The sequence below is a fragment of the Aythya fuligula genome, chromosome 10 (assembly GCF_009819795.1).
Source record: "Aythya fuligula isolate bAytFul2 chromosome 10, bAytFul2.pri, whole genome shotgun sequence".
Lineage (NCBI taxonomy): Eukaryota > Metazoa > Chordata > Aves > Anseriformes > Anatidae > Aythya > Aythya fuligula.
The window spans coordinates 9214935-9234404 of NC_045568.1; the positions used below are offsets into that span (position 1 = coordinate 9214935).

General features: G+C 65.0%; 2 protein-coding genes across 2 annotated transcripts; one reads left to right on the forward strand and one right to left on the reverse strand.

Annotated features, from left to right (window-relative positions):
• Nucleotides 1-1560: 1560 nt before the first annotated feature.
• Nucleotides 1561-14186, forward strand: GNAI2 (G protein subunit alpha i2). The gene is made up of 9 exons (XM_032194317.1): nt 1561-1716; nt 8690-8732; nt 9231-9372; nt 9699-9859; nt 11801-11929; nt 12613-12742; nt 12939-13092; nt 13419-13619; nt 13736-14186. Exons 1-8 carry the CDS (start codon nt 1599-1601, stop codon nt 13607-13609), a joined length of 1068 nt encoding a protein of 355 aa, XP_032050208.1. The 5' UTR covers nt 1561-1598; the 3' UTR covers nt 13610-13619; nt 13736-14186.
• A 946-nt stretch (nt 14187-15132) lies between these two features.
• On the reverse strand, nt 15133-17388 carry GNAT1 (G protein subunit alpha transducin 1). The gene is made up of 8 exons (XM_032194107.1): nt 17283-17388; nt 16616-16658; nt 16381-16522; nt 16127-16284; nt 15912-16040; nt 15688-15817; nt 15459-15612; nt 15133-15323 (listed from the first exon to the last, which is right to left on the reverse strand). Exons 1-8 carry the CDS (start codon nt 17386-17388, stop codon nt 15133-15135), a joined length of 1053 nt encoding a protein of 350 aa, XP_032049998.1.
• Nucleotides 17389-19470: the final 2082 nt, after the last annotated feature.

Below are 19470 nucleotides of genomic sequence, written 5' to 3' on the forward strand. Positions count from 1 at the left end.
GCCCTGCGGCAGGTCCCCAAGCTCTGTGTTGCCACCCAGTGCCACCGGGTCCACTCTGAAGGCTGCCTTGGGACACAGGGACACGCACTGCCAGCCCCAGGGCTGTCCCCAGATAGCTGTGCCCAAAGCACCCCAGCCCCAGGTGGCCCAAAATGCAGTGCCCAGGCTCTGCCTCCTGCCCCACACCCCCCCCACACCCCCATTGGGGTGCAGGCTGGCCCCACATCGCATCTCCCGAGGGAGCTGCAGGGACCCCACAGGATACACAGTCCTCAGTAGTGTCTGCAGGGCCTGGGGAAGAGTTCCTAAACAGGGACAGCCCCACACAGAGCACCCATGGGACACGGCAAGAGCCGAGCTGGGGCCAGGGCAGGAGGCCCCAGGTCACACCATGCCCCCTGCGCATCCACCAAGGACACACCATGCCCCGTGCGTGTCTGTTCTGGGGCACCACGTGGCACGGCGCACATCCGTACTGGGATGCGATGTCCCTGTGCACGGGTGTCCCGGGCACACCGTGGTGCGTTGCACACCTGTCCAGGTGCAAAACGTGGATCGATGCACAGTGTCCTGGGGCAAATTGTGCCTCAAGTCACATCTGTCCTGGGCACAAAATGCCCACGTGACGGTGATCCTGTGCACCTCTGTCCTGAGCCCTACGTGGCCTGTCCTCAGGAGCACGGTGGCCCGCTGCACGTCTCTCCTGGGCAAGCGATTTCCCCACACACCTCTGTCCCGTGCACCCCACAGCCCTGCGCTGTTTGTCCTGGGGCACCTCATGGCCCCGTGCATCGCTGTCCCGGGGAACACCACTGCTACGTGCACCTCTGCTCTAGGGCACACCGTGGCCTCTCGCACACCTGCTTAGGGGCACCCCGTGACACCCCCATGTCCTGAGGCCTGCACACATCTATCACGGACACTTCGTGGCCCCCTACACGGCTGTGCTGGGGCACACTATGGAACAACAAGCAACATCCTGGGGCACACCAGGGCCCTTTACACGCTCCTGGGGCACACCAGAGCACCGCGCACCTCCACTTGTGCACACATGAAGTGCGGTGCAACACACAACCATGCTGGAGCACACCGCACCCCAACACACATCACGGGGCACAGCATCACCCCAAACCCCTCTGCACTGCGCGGGCCCCATGCATCTCCTTCCTTGGGTGCGTGGTGGCCCCATAAAGCCTGGGATGGGGCACGCCGGGGGGCAACCCACGGGTGTCCGACCACCCCGGGCACGTTTGGGCTGGGGCACGGCGATGGCCATGGGCACGTCTGGGCTGGGTGCCCATGGCCCCATGGCCCCACGGCCCCATAGCCCCCACCCCGCGCACCCCCAGCCCCACTCCGCACCCTCCCACCCCCCCTTTTCCCGCGCCCATTGCCCCGCCCCTTTCCCCCCTTTCCCCGCCCCCTCCTTATAACCACGCCCTTAAACCCGACCACGCCCACTCCCCCTCTAAGCCCCGCCCCTTCCCTCCAAGCCACGCCCCTTTCCCCTCCAGGCCCCGCCCCCCCGAGCCCCGCCCGCGCCGCGCCGCGCAGGGCAGGGCAGAGCCGGCGGAGCGCGGAGCGGAGGCGCCGCCGCCATGGGCTGCACCGTCAGCGCCGAGGACAAGGCGGCCGCCGAGCGCTCCCGCATGATCGACCGCAACCTGCGGGAGGACGGCGAGAAGGCGGCGCGGGAGGTCAAGCTGCTGCTGCTGGGTGAGCGGCGCCCCCCGACGGGCATCCCCATCCCCCCCCCCCCCCCACCCTCCAACCTCCCCCCCCGTGCGCCGCCCCCGCTGGCATCATCACCCCCTCATCCCCATTCCCGACCCCATCCCGGTACCCTTAGGGTACCCCCCCACCCCCAGCCGGACCCCCCCTCCAGCCCCGGTGTCGCCCCCCCCCCCCCCGGTGCTTTCCTCCTCCTCCCCCCCCCCTCCAGCCCCGGGCATCCCCCGGCCGTGCCCCCGCCCTTCCCGTGGCTCCCCACCCCCTGCCCTCTTTTGGGGGCCGCCCCGCAGCCGCCCTGCGCTTCCACCCCCCCCATCTCCTGGGACCCCCCCCTCGCAAAAGGGGCGCTGCCCCCCTCTCCCACCCCCTCGCCGTGCTGCCCCCACCCCAGCTCCGCCCATCCCGGGCACCCCCAATCCCCCCCGGCTCGGTGCGGGGCGCAGGGACCCCCCCCACGCACCCCTTTCCTCTCCCCGATCCCCCTCGGGGCCACCCCGCGGTGCCGCTCCCCTAACGGGACCGGGACACAGGGGATGCTGTGCGGGGCCCTCTCCCCGCCTCGCTCGCACGGCGTTCGCTCGCTTTTGGGGCTGCCACCCCTGGACCCCCTCCATCCCCGGGGGCACGGGAGGAGAGGAGAACCTCCCCATGGCTGCCTCTCGCCCGTCTTCTCGTCGCCCTCTTGGAGAGAGGAAGCCGAGAGCAGCAGGAAGTCATGGTGAAATCAGGCAGCCGCTTATTTGTGCAGCTGCCGCCTGCCCCGAGATGTCCGGAGGTACCGCTGGCTGCGAGGCTTCATCGCCGCCTTCTCGGCCCCATGCGCACCCCATCCCCGGAGCCGTCCCTCGCTGCTGCATAGGGATGGCTCTGGGGATTTTGGGATGGGAGCTCGGGGCCGGGGGCTGCCCTCGCGCTGTGCGACCCGGCGGGAGGCACGGGCAGCCCCAGCCCCGCTGGTTTCCGGGGAGGGGAAGGCGCTGGCGGAGCGAAACCCCGCGGGTGTTGCAGGGCGGACACGTGGTGCCTCCGTCGCGTCGCGGCGGTGTGCCCGTCCTGGCCCCCCGTTATCTCCTCCCAGGTGGTGCTCGGGCACCCCGGGGGGCAGCCGGGTGCTCGGTGGCAGCGTGGCCCTGGTTTGGGATGGGTGATGTGGGAGCAGCGCTCGCTGCTCTCTGGCCAGGGGACCGAGGGGCAGCCGAGGGCGCACAGGGCACCCACAGCGCTCCCCGGGGCTGGCCCTGAGGAGGAGCCGAGGAGGAGGGCAGTTATGGGCCAGTCCGCTTCTCTGATCTCAGTGGGTTTCCAAAGCCAAAAACAGAGCGAAAACACTCTTTTATCATTATTATTATTATTATTTTCCTCCGCCTAGCAGCTGTTCAAGCACAAACAGTGCCGGAGCCCTCCGCTGCTATTGACCAATTTCTGAACCGTGCGCCCGGAAAATGCACCGGTGGATGCCCCGGGGTGGCACCTGCTGCTGCGGGGGTCCCGGGTGCTGCACAGGAGGAGCCGGGAGCCCCCCCGGCTGGGCAGGGTGACGGGAGCTGCCTGCCGCCGCCAGCAGACGCCGCGGCTTCTGTGCGTGCTGGCGGGGCTCCCGGCGCTGCGCCCACAAATCAAAGCCCCTCAGTTGCCGCCTGGCGGCTCCTCCACCGCCACGGGCGGGCTTCGCGCTGCCTCCCCCCGGCACGGGGAGAGATGTCCCTGGCTCCTTCTGCCCGGCGCGAGGCAGAAGTGAAACCCTCGGTGTTGCCGGATCCTCGCCGCTGCCAAAAGCGGTGCTGGGCGTGCGGGGCCACCGGCCCCTTCCTCCCTGATGGCTTTTTTTTTTTTTTTTCGTTTTCCGCCTGTTTTTGTGTTAGTTTGGTGAAGCAGGCCCGGGTGCGCCTCGGGGCCTGTTGCTGAGGGCAGGGCTTGCAGACAGCAGGAGAAATCCAGTTCAGAGGGAGAGCCCCCCCCTGCCTCAACCCACCCCTCAAACTCAGCAGGGTTTGGTTTGGGGTTCAGTGGGGAAGACATGCGTGGCCCTCGGTGCTCCTGCCGCCCGTTCCGACGTGTTGCTGGTGGTAGACGAGCGGTACCCCGAGTGAGCAGTCCTGAAACCATTTTCTGCCTGTTTAGGATTAAGAAGGAAGAGGGATTTCTTGGCTGCCAGCTCTCAGGCCGGAGCACGGAGGTGATCCATGCCTCTCACTCGGGTTTTGTGGGAAGCCCCCGCAGGCACCGCTGGCAAACCCAAACCCTTCCCGGAGCCCTCCCCGCGGGGAGCTGTGTGCTCCGTAGTGCCAGCTCACACCCGGAGGCCTGTGTCGAGCTGACGGGGGAGCTGCGTGTGGCTTTGGGGTGCTGTCGAGGTGATGCCATCCCTTGGGGTGACAGTGGCTCCGTCCCGGGCTGCGTGCCGGCGGCGCCAGGCCCCGGGTTCACTCCCCAGCCGGGTCTTGCTGGGGAGGTGTCTGCGGCACCCGGGCTCAGCGACTTCTTCTGCTCGCACAAAAATAGAGGAAGGGAGGGACCAGCTGTGACTTTCGGCGGCGGCGTTTCCCCGGCGCTCACGGGGCTGCCGCTGGCTCGCGTGCCTGCGGGCGGCCGGCCCTGCAGCGCCTGCTCCTGCCTCGCTGCTTTTCCTTCCTCCCCGCCCTGTGCCGCTCTCCTCGCGGTGTGTGCGGGCAGGGGCAGGCAGCTGGGCCCGGTGGGGCTGCGAGCACCCCGGGGCAGTGCCCTCTGCTCCAACCTGTGCCACTCTGCGACCTGGGGGCACCCGGCTGTGGGGTGGGGGCAGGTTGGGGGGCCCCCCGTGGGTGCTGGGTGCCCCCAGGCACCCAGCCTCGGCCTTGGTGCTTGCCCACGTCTGCAGATGTGTTGGTGACACGGGCGTGCAAACCTGCTGCAGGTTACAGAAGCCTCCCTGTGCAGCACCCAGGGGTGGGCACCGCTTGCCCTGTCCTGCCCCGGACATGGTCAGCTCGCTGCCCTGAGTCCCCACAGGGGCACAAAGGACCCGGTGTCACCGCAGCCCCAGGAGCAAAGGTGTAAAGGTGCCGGGGGGATGGTGGGAGAGAGTCGCTGTTCTGGGATTTCAGTGGCAGAAAGCAAGAAGGAAAGTTTCTTGGTTCCTGGAAAAAAAGGCACAGGAATAGTTCTGTCCGGCTTGTAAACGTCAGCGTCCCTTGTCGGTGGCAGGGGGGTGTTCAGAAAAGCCGTTCCTGGCCCAGACACTCCTCCCCTGCTTGCTCCGAACATCCTTCCCGCAGAGGATTTTTTTTTTTTGGTGTGCTTTCAGCACTTTTTGCCAGAAAGCCACAGGCTGAGTCGCGTCTCCATCGGCTGCCTGGAAGCGGATGGCGTGGCTGGATGCAGCTGCGGTCCGGCCCGTGCTGCGTGTCCCAGGTGCCCCCCAGGTGCCCTGCACCCCTTTTCAGCCCCAATTCAGCGCCTTCAAAGTCAAGCTCCGGTGTTTGGCCCCCTGGGATGGGCTGGGGGGGACACGCTGGGGTGTGATGGGGGCACAGGGGCTGCTGTCCCCTCCGCCCTCTGCTCCGAGCTCTGTGCAGGCAGCCCTGGCACGGTGCTGTCCCTTCTCCCCTTGCAGCACCTGTGGGGGGGTTCGTGGGGACCCCCGGGTGGCAGCACCCACCCGGCTCCCCTGGGGCTAGCAGGGCCCTCCTGGAGAGCGGCCAGCTCTGTGCAGCAGTCAGATGGCCGCTTGGAAAAACACTCGGCGTTGCTGTGGCTTTTTTTTTTCTTACATGCAATTATTTTTAAAGCAATTTTCCATCTATTTTAGATAGCAAGGAAAATGTCGAGGGGAATCTTTTTTTTTTTTTTTAAAGTCTTTTTTTTTTTTTTTTTAAGTCTTTTTCTTAGGTGACTACGCTTTTAATGCAGAGCTTTGAAAATCCCATTCAATGGCCAGTCCGAGGGACCAGTCCCTCGCCTGCCTGAGGGGTGCATCCTGGTGGCTGCCCAGGGCTGGGGATGTTTTCCAGCCCTGCTCCCAGTGATGCTGGGGTCTCCAAACTCTGGGGCTCTCCAAAAGGAAGCCGGATCCGCAGCCGAACAAGTTTCTCCTCGGCTGGGAGGCTGCGTTTTGGAGCTGGCCATCTGCTTGCTTACTTTTAAAATTTTAAAAGATTATTTTCAACGGGGAAAAGCAGCCCAGGAGCACGCGCTCTCCTCCTATTTTTGTAGGACAGTCTGGGAATGAGCGTGGTCGTGTCCCAGCGGCCGTGATCCGGGCCAGGCCCGGCCGTAAAAAGGGCACGGGTGGCAGCATCGCGCCTCCATCCCCGGGGGCTGTGGGCAGTGCGCAGGCTGGGGACCCTCTGGAGTGCACCGGGTGGTGTGGGGGCACCGGGTGGGCTGTTCGGGCCGGGCAGGAGCATCCTTCCTCACCGTGGGGATGATGCCCCTCTCTGGAAGCGCGTGCGCTTGCCTGGCCCCCTGTCCTGTGGTTGTCTCACGGCTGGTGGCCGGTACCTTCCTTGGGTACCGTGGATGGGGGCAGCTCCCAGCCCGGCCCTGAGGCTGGGCTGCTCGGCAGCAGCTTCCAGGGGTGCCCTGAGCCCTTGTGCTGTCCGTGTGGGGTTGTGAGGGGGTGGTTTGGCTCCCTGCACCCGCCTGGCGTCGTGGGACTGCTGCGCGGTGTCCCTGTCCCAGCTGCTGGCTGTGCACTGGCAGCAGCACCTGGTCACACCGTGTGTAGTTCCTCAGGCAATTACTGGTTCATTAGGGAAAGGAGGTGATTTGGAAGGGAAATTGGAGGGGGAGGCTCATTGCGGTGATCCCGGTGTCCAGCCCGAGGGCTCTGCCCGTGCCGAGCGGTGCCCAGGTCTGGAGGCCCCATCCCACCCAGTGCTGGCACCTCCACCTCTGCAGGCACTGCTTGGGCTGGGATTAGGCTGTCAGAGTTAATGAGGTACTAAAGTGCTCCTGCTAAATACGGATTACGAAAGGGAAAAATGCCTTCCCCGCAGCTAACGTGACTCAACGCTCCGCTCGAAAACCGGCTCCGCACGCGTGCGCTGGAGGCCGGGCTCCGTCCCTCCCTGCGCTCCTCCTGCCGCGGGCCCTGCTGCAGGCGAGGGTCACGTCTGGGGAGCAGCTGTGGGGCTCTGGAGGCTGTGGGGAGAGGAGAGCAGCGATGTGCAGGCAGGGAGCGGGCTGGCTGTGCAGCCCCCGCCACAGGGACACCTCTACGGGCTGCAAGAGTGGGATTTGGGGGCGCTTGGGGTGCGTGGGGACGATGCTTGATGCCCTGCGCCAGCTCCTGCTGTCACGGTGTCCCCGCATGGGGTTGGCACTGATGTTGCTCTCAGGACCCTTCTCCGTGTGTGGGGTGCTTGCATGGCCTGGGGTCCCCTGGGGCTGGCACTGTCCCTGCGTGGGGACCTGCCCTGCACCGTGGCCCTGCAGCCAGCCCGTCTGAGCAGGGATTTTCCGCGCGGCGTGGCTGGCTGCGGGGATCCTTTTCCAAAGGAGACGGCCTTCGGAGACGGGGGGGAAGCTCTGGGTGGAAAGAAAGAAAGAAACCCGATCCGCCTCTCCAAACCAAGTACAGTTTTATTTCCGTCGGGTCAAGCCTGCGAGGTTCCAGCCAAATTGTGTATTTTGGGCCAAATGAGAAACACGTGTCATCCGCGGAGCCCCGTAACCAAAGAAAGATGCCGCAGATGCGTGCTGGGTCCTGCCTTGGGTGCGGGGTGCTGCTGCCTCGTGGCCCTGCGGCACGGGCTGGGGATAGAGGGATGCTCTGCCTGGAAGGCTCCAGGGTGTGACCCTCGCTGCTGGCACTCGGCTTTGGGGACAGCAGTTGGGGTTAAGAAGGACGGTGGCTTCAGGGACTTGGATGGGAGAGAGCAGCGGCAGCGTGGGAGGTGCGATAGGGGACACCTGGGGCAAGAGCCAAGAAAAGGCTCACAGCAGCCACAAGTGCGGTGCCGCCACGTTTTCGCAAGAGCAGAGCAGCTGAAACAGGCAGCGGGCTCCTGGTGCCGTGGTGAGCTTATAACCCCTGTGTGGCCTCGTTGTACCTGGGCTGCGTGGGGCCACGGTGCTCCCCACGAGGGCACTCGGCTGTCACCCGTGCAGAAGGTGACGTCTGCCCGTGCCCCGCCAGCCGCCTTGCTCCCTGCTGCTGCGTCTCAGCCGCAACCACGAGCTGTGCTTTTGCAGGTTAATTTTAGCATAATCTCCACTTTTTGAGCTCCTCTGTAATCTCTCTTCCCCCTCTGTGGCCAGCGGCGGAGCAGCCCTGCCGTTGGCTGCTTGGGGCCCTCTTTAAGGGCGGCTCTGTGGCCACCGGGACCTTCCAGCAGTGCCCGGGGTGCGAGCAGCCCGTGTGGCAGGGGGCTGGGGCCAGGTCTGAAGCGTGGCCCAGGCTGGGGGATCCCCACAGAGGGCTGGAAGAGGCTTTCCCAGCTGCCGTGCTGCTGGGACCTCACACCGGAGGACCCTAGGGCTTGCATCCCACCTGACTTTGCCATCGGCATCCCCCAGGGGTGCTGCTCGAAGCCCCTGCGCAGGGGGATTGCTCCGGGCCATTGTCCCAGCCCAGAGAAGGGACAAGGGATGGGCAGCGTCCCTTCGAGCTTCCCCTTTCAGCTTCCCCTTTCAGCAGCCAGGATGACTTCACTCCTTCCGCCCTCCCGGCCCCGGGGAGGGACAGCCTGGTGCGAGCTGCACGTCCCCTCTTCTCGGGGTGGTGGCGGAGCTGCCACCGAGGGTGACACATCCCCGGCCGATGCCAAACCTGCCTGGGTTTTTCCCAGCCATGCCGATGACCCTGGGTGTCACAGAACGGCCCTGTGCTGCGTTCTGTCCCCCCAGCCTTGCTCTCCTGTCGCTGTAGTGCCACCGGGGTCCCAGCGTGTGGTGGGGTATCCGCGGTGGCAGGGGGATCCCTGGCTTCAGGCTGCAGCTCACAGCTCATCTGTGTGTCTGTCCCCTTCCTCCGCAGGTGCCGGTGAGTCTGGGAAGAGCACCATCGTCAAACAGATGAAGTGAGTAGTCCGCAGGCCTGCCCCGTCCCTCCCAGCACCCCAAAGACTGGTTATGGCTGTCCCAAATGTCCCCAGCGCCCCTGCCACCAGGCTAGTGCCAGCGGGGGCAGTAACCCAGCGCGCTCTCCTTTGAATATTTCATCGGTGTGTGGTTAGAGGAGGCGGTGAGCTCGGGTGCCTGTGGCTGTGCCGAGTGCCACTGTGAAAGCCAATACCTGACGGGGAGGAGCGGGGCTGCTGGGGACGTCCCCGTCCCTGGTGGGGCACTGTGGGTGCTGCCAGGCTGTCCCCAGCACGAGGAAAGGCTCCGAGCTGGTGGTGCCAGCCCCCAAAGTGGTGCTGGTTGCTGGGGTACTGCAGCGCTGAGCGTGTCCTTGGTGTCTGTCTGAGGTGGTGCCGGAGCTGGAGCAGCTTCCCAGGCTTGAAGAGGCTGTGGGAAGCCCCCGGCTGCTGGCACCACGCTCGGGGCAGAGCCTGACCCTGTCCCCCTGCCCCCAGGATCATCCACGAAGATGGCTACTCGGAGGAGGAGTGCCGGCAGTACAAAGCCGTGGTCTACAGCAACACAATCCAGTCCATCATGGCCATCATCAAGGCCATGGGGAACCTGCAGATTGACTTCGGGGATTCCTCCAGAGCGGTGCGTGCCCCCGTGTGTGTCCCAGCCCCTCTGGGGAGCAGAAGCTGCCAGCGCTGAACCTGGGCTCAGGGTGGCCCTGCCCAAGCTCTGCTGTCCCCTGGGCTGTGACCTCCTGGCCCTGAAGATAGGGTGGGGGGACCCAAAGCATAAACAGTAGGAGGAAAGGGGAAAGCCACAGGCTTCCTGGGTTGGGAGAGGTGATTTTTGCCCATCCTGAGGTTTTTTTTTTCCTGCGGGTGTCTACGATGGGCAGCCTTAGCATGGGGTGGTGTCCCCAGGGCTTGTGGAGGGTGGCAGAGCTGACGCCCATCCCTGTTCTCCCACAGGATGACGCTCGCCAGCTCTTTGCGCTCTCCTGCGCTGCGGAAGAGCAGGGCATCATGCCCGAGGACCTTGCCAACGTGATCCGGAGGCTGTGGGCTGACCACGGGGTCCAGGCCTGCTTTAACCGCTCCCGCGAATACCAGCTGAACGACTCCGCCGCCTAGTGAGTACCCTTCTTCCTTCTCTCCCTCTTTCGGTGGGGTTGAGGAGCAGGTTTGGGGCTGTGCCCCCTGTCACGTACTCACACCAGGTCCCTGCAGTGTCCCCGTTTCTCAGCCGAGACCCTCCTTTCCGGGCTCGGGCACCTCATCCCCCTCCGTGCTGGGTGCAGGTTTTCTTCGCATGGGTGTTGCTCCCAGCTCTGTTTCACCTTGCAAGAAGATGGTTAGTGCTGAATTTCCTCCTGGGTAGAGGTTTTCTGTTTTTTTGTTTTGTTTTTATTTCCCCCCCTCCTTGCTATGGTTGTTTAAATGGGAAGGGAAGAGCCTGGTGAGATGGCTCTGCTATCCGGCGACCAGGGGCTCCTCCTGGTCATTTCTCCCCCACGGCTGTTTGCATAGGGAGTGAGTAACCACAGGGGGAAAAACCCCAAAGAAATGTGGGTTTGCTTGTTCTGAGTGGGATGCACAAGATAGCTTCTTCAGTTGGTTTTTTTTTTTTTTTTTTTTTTTTTTTTTTTTCCAAATGAGTTAATGTGGGAAAAAATCAGCATTATGCTAGCGTATTAGCTGGCAAACTCGTGCTTAGATAGGTAAATTGACTGCATCTGGTTCAATTTATCCCTAAAGAGATTTATTAAATAAGTTAAGCTGCCTAAAGCATGATCGCTCTTCTGCGCTGGGATCACCAGCGGGAACGATGCCGGAGAGCCGACTGCCGGAGGAGACACAGCAGTGGCAGCCCTGTGCTCGGTCGCAGGCACTCGCCACGTTGGGTCCCTCTGGCATAGGCTCCAGCCCAGAGCCTCCCCGCTGTCCCTACAGCTCCGGGGACGCTGAGACCCGCAATTCACGCACGTGTGTCTTCCAAAGAGATCATCCTAGCAGCGTTCGTGCCACACCCAGCGTGCTACGAGTGTCGGGCTAGTGTTAATGAAGAGACTACTTTAGCTCACGCCAGCGAGCTGCGGCCTCGGCCTTCACCCCGTGGGCCGGGGGCGATGCCTGTGGGCGCTGCACCATGCAGGGCCGGGGACACTGCGGGGCCGGGGACACCGCAGCTGCGGGGCGCGGAGCTGGTGGCGCAGGCTGGGCGCTGGGTCCGAGCACCAAGCACCGCCGCGGCCCTGCCTCCCCAGCGCTGGTTTCCTGTTTTTGTGTCAGCCGGAGGCCGGCTGCGTTTCCGGCTGTTTTCGAGCGCGCCGGGGAGGTGCGGCCTGGCTCCGGCTGCGCCCGCGCTGCACCACCCGCACCCACCCCAGCGCCCCCCAGCCCTGCGCCCACCACCGTGGCCGTGGTGCCTGCGAGCTCGGCGCGGCTCTCCCCAGATTATGGGGGGGGGCACCTAATTCTCCCGGGGGAAGCAGCCTGCTTATCGTAACCCAATTAACTTGAGCCGGAGCGATTAAAGCTGGCGGCCGCTCCGGCGAGGAGCGGGGACGTCCCTACCGGGAGCCGAGGCCTGTGCCCGTTTCCTCCGGGGGGGGATGAAGCCCTTTGTGTTTGCTTTTTTTTTTTTTTTTTTTTTTGTGACTGTAAATGGCACGGCGCCAGAAATTGTTTCCGCTGGCGCTGTGGCCCGTTGCCGTGGCGATGAATACTTTCCTCTTTCCGTTCCCCCCCCTTCCCTCCCCGCCGCGAGCCGGGGAAGCGTTACGGCTGCGCGGGCCCCGGTGCCGCGGCCTCGTCTCCCTGCGTCCCCCGTGTCCCCGCTGCTGCGTCATCGGGAGGGCTGGTGGCTCCCCGAGGGGCTGCGTGGCCCTGTCCCCGTGTTCCCAGCCCGTAAGGGGTCTCTGGGCTATGGATGGGGGGTGTCTGCATGCTGGGGGCTTGGCATTGCCCAGCCCGGTTGGTGCCTGGTGCCACCCCTGGGATGTCCCCCAGCACGCAGGATGTCCCCTGCCCCACCACCCGGCTTACACAGCGCCCTTCTGCTCCCTCCCCAGCTACCTGAATGACCTGGAGAGGATAGCCCGGGCCGACTACATCCCCACCCAGCAGGATGTGCTGCGGACCAGGGTGAAGACCACCGGCATCGTGGAGACCCACTTCACCTTCAAGGACCTCCATTTCAAGTACGCCCAGCCCTTCCGCAGACACGAGCCCTCCTCCCCTGGCCTCAGAGGGCTGAATCCTGCTTGGGTGCTGGGGCCAGCGTGCCCTAGCCCTGCTGGTGTGCGGGGCTGGTGCTGAGCTTCTGGTGGTGGTGATGTTGGGGTTGCTCAGGGATTGGGATGGGAGCACATCTGCCGAAACTCCTGCCTCAACCGAGGCTCTGTGGTGGCTGTTCCACACCGCTCCAAGGCTTGGAGGAGCCAGCAGAGACAGGCAGAATGGGTTCAGGGCGCCTGGGTGGGGGTTTTGGGGCACAGCAGGGATGAAACCCCTCCAGCAGCCGAGCAGTCAAAGATCTGTAAGTGGAGGATGCAGCGCGGCTGCCAGGCTCTGCTCCGTGGAGCCAGGGCATCCTCTGGTGCCCAGAGTGGGAGAGGCATCTGGTGCACTTCATCCCGTCCATCCTCCCATAGCTACGTCCCCAGCTCTAGCCCAAACCCAGCAGCGCCCACTCGGGGTCTGCGGGGTCATCTTTGGAGGTGGGCACAGGGCCGTGACACCTCCAGGCACGGGCGGCCTGATCCTGCCCCTGTTTGCCCTTTGCTGGACACCTTCTCCTGGGTCTGCTGGGGAAACTGAGGCAGGGCTGGGGGTGCTGGTGGGGCTGGGGGTGCTGCCTGCCCACACTGCCCCTCCTCCGCAGGATGTTCGACGTGGGCGGCCAGCGCTCGGAGCGCAAGAAGTGGATCCACTGCTTCGAGGGGGTGACGGCCATCATCTTCTGCGTGGCCCTCAGCGCCTACGACCTGGTGCTGGCAGAAGACGAGGAGATGGTAAGTTGAAGGGGGGTGGACATCCAGGTTTGGGGTGGTCCAGGTTTGGGGTGCCCTCTCCAGGAGCCCCCTGTGCAGTGCCGGACCCCGTGCTCTGCTCTGGTGGCCACCAGTGTCCCAGCCCTGCCTGGTGGCCAAATGGAAGGCTGGTGGCACGGTGCCTGCCCCTGCCTCACACGGTGCTGTCCCCTGCCAGAATCGGATGCACGAGAGCATGAAGCTGTTCGACAGCATCTGCAACAACAAGTGGTTCACGGACACGTCCATCATCCTCTTCCTCAACAAGAAGGACCTCTTCGAGGAGAAGATCGTGCACAGCCCCCTGACCATCTGCTTCCCCGAGTACAGCGGTACGGAGCCGGCAGCAGCGGCTGCGTGGGGCTTCCCCTGCCAGGGGAGGCTGGCGGTGGGCTGGGCAGCGGTGGTCCCTGCTCAAGAAGCCTTTGGGGCTCTGTAGTGAATCCTTAGGGCTGGAGGGGTGTCCCTGCAGTGCGTGGGGGGGGTCCTGATATGGCCATCATGCCACATGGCCCTGGGGAGCAAAGCGTGGGGTTTGGTGGCGTGTGGGGTGCTGTGGGGCTGGGTGGGTTTGGGGTTAGCCCAGGGGGGTGAGGGTGGCTCTGCCGCTGCAGTGTGGTGCCGTGGGGCATCCCCAGCCTCGCCTTCCCCTCTCCAGGTGCCAACAAGTACGACGAGGCAGCCGGCTACATCCAGAGCAAGTTCGAGGACCTGAACAAGCGGAAGGACACCAAGGAGATCTACACGCACTTCACCTGCGCCACCGACACCAAAAACGTGCAGTTTGTCTTTGATGCTGTCACCGACGTCATCATCAAAAACAACCTGAAGGACTGCGGGCTCTTCTGAGGGTGGCGAGGTGGGTGCCAGCAGGGACGAGAGGAGCACTGCCCTCAGCCCCGTGTCCCCTGTCCCCCCACCCCGACCCCTGTCCCCAGCCCCGGTCCTGCTCACGGGTCTCTCTCTCTCCCTTAGGCCGTGCCGACGAAGGAAGGAGCGCGCTGCCCAGCGATTTCTGCTTCTCCTCTTTGGTTTCATCCCCCCCCCGGCCCCGATTCCCCCCTAAAGAGACATTCTGGTGACGACTGTGGCAGTGGGGTGGGAGTGCGCTGCCCATGGCGCCCAGCCTGGGGCCGTCCCCACCGTCCCCTACAGCCGCCGGTCCCTCCGTCCTCCCCCCGTGTCCCCCCCCCTTGGCCAGTGGGGCCGGGGGCAGGGGCTTTTCCCTCGTGGTTGCTAACCGGTCACCCCAGCCCCTTTTTTTTTATTGGGTTCCAGGAAATCACTTCTGCACCGTTTACATCCAAAAAAGTCGTGCCCGGGGGGTGCCGCGGGGCTCCCACCACCGCAGGGGCCGGTGAAGGGACCCCCCACCCACCCATGAGGAGCCACGACTGATAACATTCCTTTTAAAAAACAGAAAAGACAAAAAAAAAAAAAAACAAAACACACAAAAAACCAAACCCAAACCCACACACCGACACACACACACAGAGCTTGGTTTACGTTGCTTTTTAAAGAAACCTTTTTAAGAAACTATTTAAAAGCGTCAAGTGCTAAGTGGTCGCGTCGTCTTGGTGCAGGTAATGCCGAAACCGTGTGCCTTGTGTGGGGGGGGCCCCTCCGGCGCACGGGGGGCTGCGTGCCCCCCCCCTCCCACCCCCCCTTGTCCGGCGCTGGGCCGGGGGGAGAGGGCGGCCGCCCCCCCCCCCCCCCCCACGGCCCTCTCTAATAGAGCCTAGTGCATAGGGCTAGCTGCGCTGGCGGGGGACACCCTGCTGTACAGAGCAGCCCCCCCCCTATTTCCCTCCCCGGCTCTGTCCCCCGTTTTCCCCCCCCCTTTCCCTCCCCCCCCCCAGGAGCCAGGCCCCGCTTTTCCCACGGGATGTTTTACCGAATTGTTCACGTGGTTTGAAATAATAAAATGTAGAAAGAAAAAAAAAAAAAAAAAAAAAAAGAATCCCCCCCTCCCTCGATGTGGCTGCTTTCCTCCTCCCTGGGGAGGGACTCGCGGGCTGAAGGGGGGAGTGGAGATGCAGGAGGGGACTCCTAGGGGTGGGAACTATGGACTGGGAGCCCCCCCAGGTTGTCCCCACGTTTTTGGGGGTCCCCCAGCAGCGCTGGCTCCCCCTTTGCTGGGGAGGTGCTACCCAAGGACCCCAAGCCCCCCAGTGTCACCCACGGTGCTCGCAGCCTGGGGGGGGTGACCTCGGGGAGGGGACAGGGCTGTGGCTAAATGCCTGGGGGGGCTCTGGAGCTGCGCAGGTCACATCGCCGGCATCTGGGGACGAGCAGAGGCGGTGGCAGAGGGGGGTTAGGGGCACCAGCGGGGTGTGGGAGGGGGGTGGGAGGGGGTTGGTGGGGGCCGGGGCTCAGAAGAGCCCGCAATCCTTGAGGTTCTCCTTGATGATGATGTCGGTGACGGCGTCGAAGACGAACTTGACGTTCTCGGTATCGGTGGCACAGGTCATGTGCGAGTAGATCTCCTTCACGTCCCGCCGCATGTTCAGCTCCAGGAACTGCAGCTTGATGTAGTTGCCGGCGTCGTCGTAGGTGTTGGGACCTGGTAGCAAGGCAGGGCCGTGTGTCCCCCCCCAAACCCCTTCCCAGTGGGTGCCCCTCAAAGGGGGGCTGGCACCCGAAGCTTCACCGCCCCCCTCGCGGCCTGCCCCCGGCGGAGGAGCCACGGCCGCCTCACCGTCATAGTCGGGGAAGCAGATGCTGAGGTGGGCCTTCTTGATCTTCTCCAGGAAGACGTCCTTCTTGTTCAGGAAAAGGACGATGGAGGTGGTGGCGAAGTAGCGGTGGTTGCAGATGCTGTTGAAGAGGTGCAGGCTCTCGTGCATGCGGTTCTGTGGAGGGACACGGCCCCATTAGCCCCATTTCAGCCCCCCTCTGCACCCCCAACCCCCAGCACGGCCACTTACCACTTCGTCGTCCTCAACCAGGACCATGTCGTAGGCGCTGAGGGCCGCGATGAAGATGATGCAGGTCACCCCCTCGAAGCAGTGGATCCACTTCTTGCGCTCCGAGCGCTGCCCGCCCACGTCGAACATCCTGGGCAGGACCAGGAGGGCTCAGCACGCCCCCCCCACCCCCTGACCACCCCCACGCTGGGCAAGGGGGGCAGGGGGGGGTGCTCAACCCCTACCTGAAGTTGAGGTCCTTGAAGGAGAACTGGGTCTCGATGATGCCGGTGGTTTTGACACGGGAGCGCAGCACGTCCTGCTCCGTGGGGACGTAGCCGGGGGTCACCAGGCGCTCCAGGTCCGACAGGTAGCTGCCCAGGCACACCGCGGGCATCAGACATCTCCCACCAGGGGCTGCACCCACGGGTGCCCCCCCCGCCCTCCCCCCAGCACGTACTATCCAGCCGAGTCGTTGAGCTGGTACTCGGAGGCACGGTCGAAGCAGGCTTGGATGCCCGCGTCCTTCCAGAGCCGCCCGATGATGTCTGACATCTCCTTGGGCATGGTGCCCTCCTCGATGGTGTCCGAGAGGTGCAGCAGCTTGCGGGCGTCATCCTGCGCGGGACAGGGACTCAGCAGGGCCAGGGGGGGGACAGCGACTCATTTTAGGGGTGGGGGGGGTCCCCGTGTCCTGTGCTGAGTGCCCCTCACCTGGCGGGCCGAGTCGCCGTACTGGATGTTGAGGGTGCTCATGGCCCGCACTATGGCCAGCATGGACTGCAGCGTGTTGCTGTAGATGATGGCGATGAACTCCAAGCATTCCTCCAGCGAGTAACCGTCCTGGTGGATAATCCTGGCCGGGATGGGGGGCACGGGGCTGAGCTGGGCACCGAGGGGTGTGGGGAACCCGTGGGCTGCCCCCCACCAGCCTTCCCCCAACACTTACTTCATCTGCTTGACGATGGTGCTCTTCCCCGACTCCCCTGCCCCTGTGGAGGCAAAGCAGGGTCACAGCGGTGGTCGCCTTTTTTTTTGGGGGGGCTGCGTGCACAGCAAAGCATCCTGCAGCCCCCGGGCGGGGAGGGGGTCACGGTGGGGTCTGGGAGGGCTCTGGGGTTGTGCTGATGCTGCAGCCCCCAGGACAGGGCGATGGGAGCTGTGGGGGGCTCAGCTGGGGACATTCTGGGGGGACCAGGGTTGGGATGGGGGCACGGTGTGGCAGTGCAGGGGGGGAACACCCTGGGCTGGTATATGGGGAGAGGCAGCACCCGTGGGAGCACTGAGCACCACCGGGGGGACCAGGAGGGACCCGAAGTGCTGGGGGGGCACAGGGGGAGACCCTGGAGCTGGAGCCGTGGCTGGGGGAGATTTGGGGGTGCCTCGGAGCAGCAGGGGGCTGGGGTGGTTTTGGGGATGCCTGGGAGTGTGTATGGGGTGCTTGGGGGGATAAAGGGTGGTCTGTAGAATGGGCTGGGTGAGTTTAAGAGGTGCTGGGGATCTTGGGGCTGCTGGGTGGGCTGCGGGGCTGCAGCACAGGAGGTTTGGGCACCCCCTCCCCAAAACCCTGACCCCCCCCCCCCCAACCAACCCCTCACGAGGCCGTGCCCGCCTACCCAGCAGCAGCAGCTTGACGGTCCTGGCATCCTTCTCAGCGTCCTCCTTCAGCTTCTTCTCCAGCTCGCGCGAGTGCTTCTCCTCGGCGCTGGCCCCGGCGCCCATCCTTGCCTCCGCCGCCCGCCGGCTCGCCCGCTCGGTGGAGGTCAGCACCAGGACGGGCAGCGTGCGCCAGCCCCCCGACGCCTCCAGCGCTCGCCCACCGCCCGACTGCTGCCGCCGCTGCCGCCACCGCCACCCCAAGTGGGCCAAGGACGGGGACAAGGAGCTCGGCTTAAGCCAGGCCCCGGATAAAACCCCCGAAATCTGCCCCGGGCTGAGCTCAGCAATCCCCTGGCTCCCAGCGTCAGCGCTTCTGCCACGGGGAAGGGCGGTGGGGTGAGGGGGGGGGGCACCCAGCTGTCCCCGCCGTGGGCGTGGGGACGGGGTCTTGCTGTCCCCAGGCCGGCCCCGTGGACGTGGTGGCCCCGTGGTGGGGGTGTCCCTGTTGTCCCCAGGCTCATGGTGGTCCTACTCTCCCTCCCCAGGCTCCCTCGCGAGCCATCCAAGCGCCCCCCCCCGACGTTCCCAGCACCCCACCCGTGTCCCTTTCCATCCCCCCCCCCCCAGTGGTGTTCCCAGTGTTCCCCTCTTGCACTCCCAGTGCCCCCCAGCAGGCCCAGTGCCACCCCTCTTGGTGTCCCCAGGGTCCCCTCCCGCACCACCGGGGACCCCCCATTTTCCCCCCCCAATAACATCCCCCAGTACCCTAAGGGGAAACCCCAGTGCCCCCCAGTACCCCCAGGGACACCTCGGGGAGCTCGCTGTGTCCCCTCCCTGCTGTCCCCAGCAGCTCCCTGTGCCCTGTGCCCCCCAGACCCGTGTCCCCTGTCCCCCCTGTGTCCCCCCCCACCCCTCGCTGTCCCCGCTGTGCCCCCCCCGGCCCCGCCGCCGCCGACCCCTGGGCTCCTGCAGCGCCGATCCCGGCCGCCAGGGGGCGGAAGGACCCAGCACAGCCCCGTACAGCCCAGTATAGACCAGTACAGACCAGTACGGTCCCGTTCAGCCCAGCACAGTCCAGTACAGCCCTGTACAGTCCAGTACAGCCCAGCATAGTCCCGTGCAGCCCCGTACAGCCCAGCACAGTCCAGTACAGCCCCGTACAGCCCAGCGCTTCCCTAGTATGGCCCAGAACTGCCCAGTCCATCCCAGTACCACACCCACTGCCCCCAGCACCAGCCAGAGAGCTGTCCGTACTGCCCATTAACACCCACCACCATGCTTCCAGTACCACCCAGTACTGGATCCCAGTACCAGAGCCCACAGCCCCGGTCCTTCCCCCAGTACCAACCCCGAGTGCCCCCAGTAGTGCCCCCCAGCACCACCCAGTACTGCGCCCCTGTGCCCCCAGCACAACCCCCTACCATGCGGTGCCCTGGTCCCCTCCCTGTCCCCCTCCTCACCCCCCCAGTGCTCAGTGACCCCCCCCCAGCTGCCTGCTCCCTGTCCCCAATAGAGCACACACAGGCGCCCGCATCCATCCCAAAGCCAGCATTTATTTGGGCGTGCTCCCGGCTGCAGGGGGGGGACACGACGCACGTGGCCGTCCCCACACTCCTCACCTACAACTATTTACAACGCCCAGCACTGGGCAGGGTGCTCCAGCAGCACCCATGGGTGCTGGAGTCCACCCCACTGCAGCCCTGTCTCACCCCTCCTGGATGTGCCCCCCCCACCATGGCACGGGTCCTGTCCCCAGAGGGGGCCGAGGCCACGTCCCCGTGCCCGCAGTCGCCTCGCCCAGCCTGGTCCTAAAAAACTGAAGAAGGGTGGGTGGGGAAACTGAGGCACTGAGGCCAGGGGCGGGCTGTTTGCCCAGTGCCACCTCTCCCCCTGTCCCTGCTTTGTCCCCTCTGCCCCTGCCTTGTCCCCTGCTGTACCCCCAAGGGCATCACCCCCTCGCGACCCAAACCCTGGCACTCAGCCCTCGGCGGTGCAAGCTGGGATCCTGGACCCCAAGGGGCTTGGGGGGGGCACAGGGAGGGAGGATGCAGGATGCAGCCCCCCCCCAGGGTCCTCAGCTCTGCCCGGTGCCGGGAGGTGATGCTCGTGTCACCGAGTGGCTATGTACAACCTACAAATAAATACCGCTGTGGGTGGGGGGCCTGGGAGGGGGGGCGCGCATGCATGCGTGTCTGCCTGCATGTG

Excerpts from the sequence above, each read along its gene's own strand:
- GNAI2 (XM_032194317.1), top strand. The coding sequence starts at position 1,599 with ATGGGCTGCACCGTCAGCGCCGAGGACAAGGCGGCCGCCGAGCGCTCC. Across the intron at positions 8,733-9,230 it reads ACCATCGTCAAACAGATGAA|GATCATCCACGAAGATGGCT; the intron begins GTGAGTAGTCCG and ends CCCTGCCCCCAG. Across the intron at positions 11,930-12,612 it reads TTCAAGGACCTCCATTTCAA|GATGTTCGACGTGGGCGGCC; the intron begins GTACGCCCAGCC and ends CCTCCTCCGCAG.
- GNAT1 (XM_032194107.1), bottom strand. The coding sequence starts at position 17,388 with ATGGGCGCCGGGGCCAGCGCCGAGGAGAAGCACTCGCGCGAGCTGGAG. Across the intron at positions 16,659-17,282 it reads CGTCAAGCTGCTGCTGCTGG|GGGCAGGGGAGTCGGGGAAG; the intron begins GTAGGCGGGCAC and ends TTGCCTCCACAG. Across the intron at positions 16,523-16,615 it reads ACCATCGTCAAGCAGATGAA|GATTATCCACCAGGACGGTT; the intron begins GTAAGTGTTGGG and ends CATCCCGGCCAG.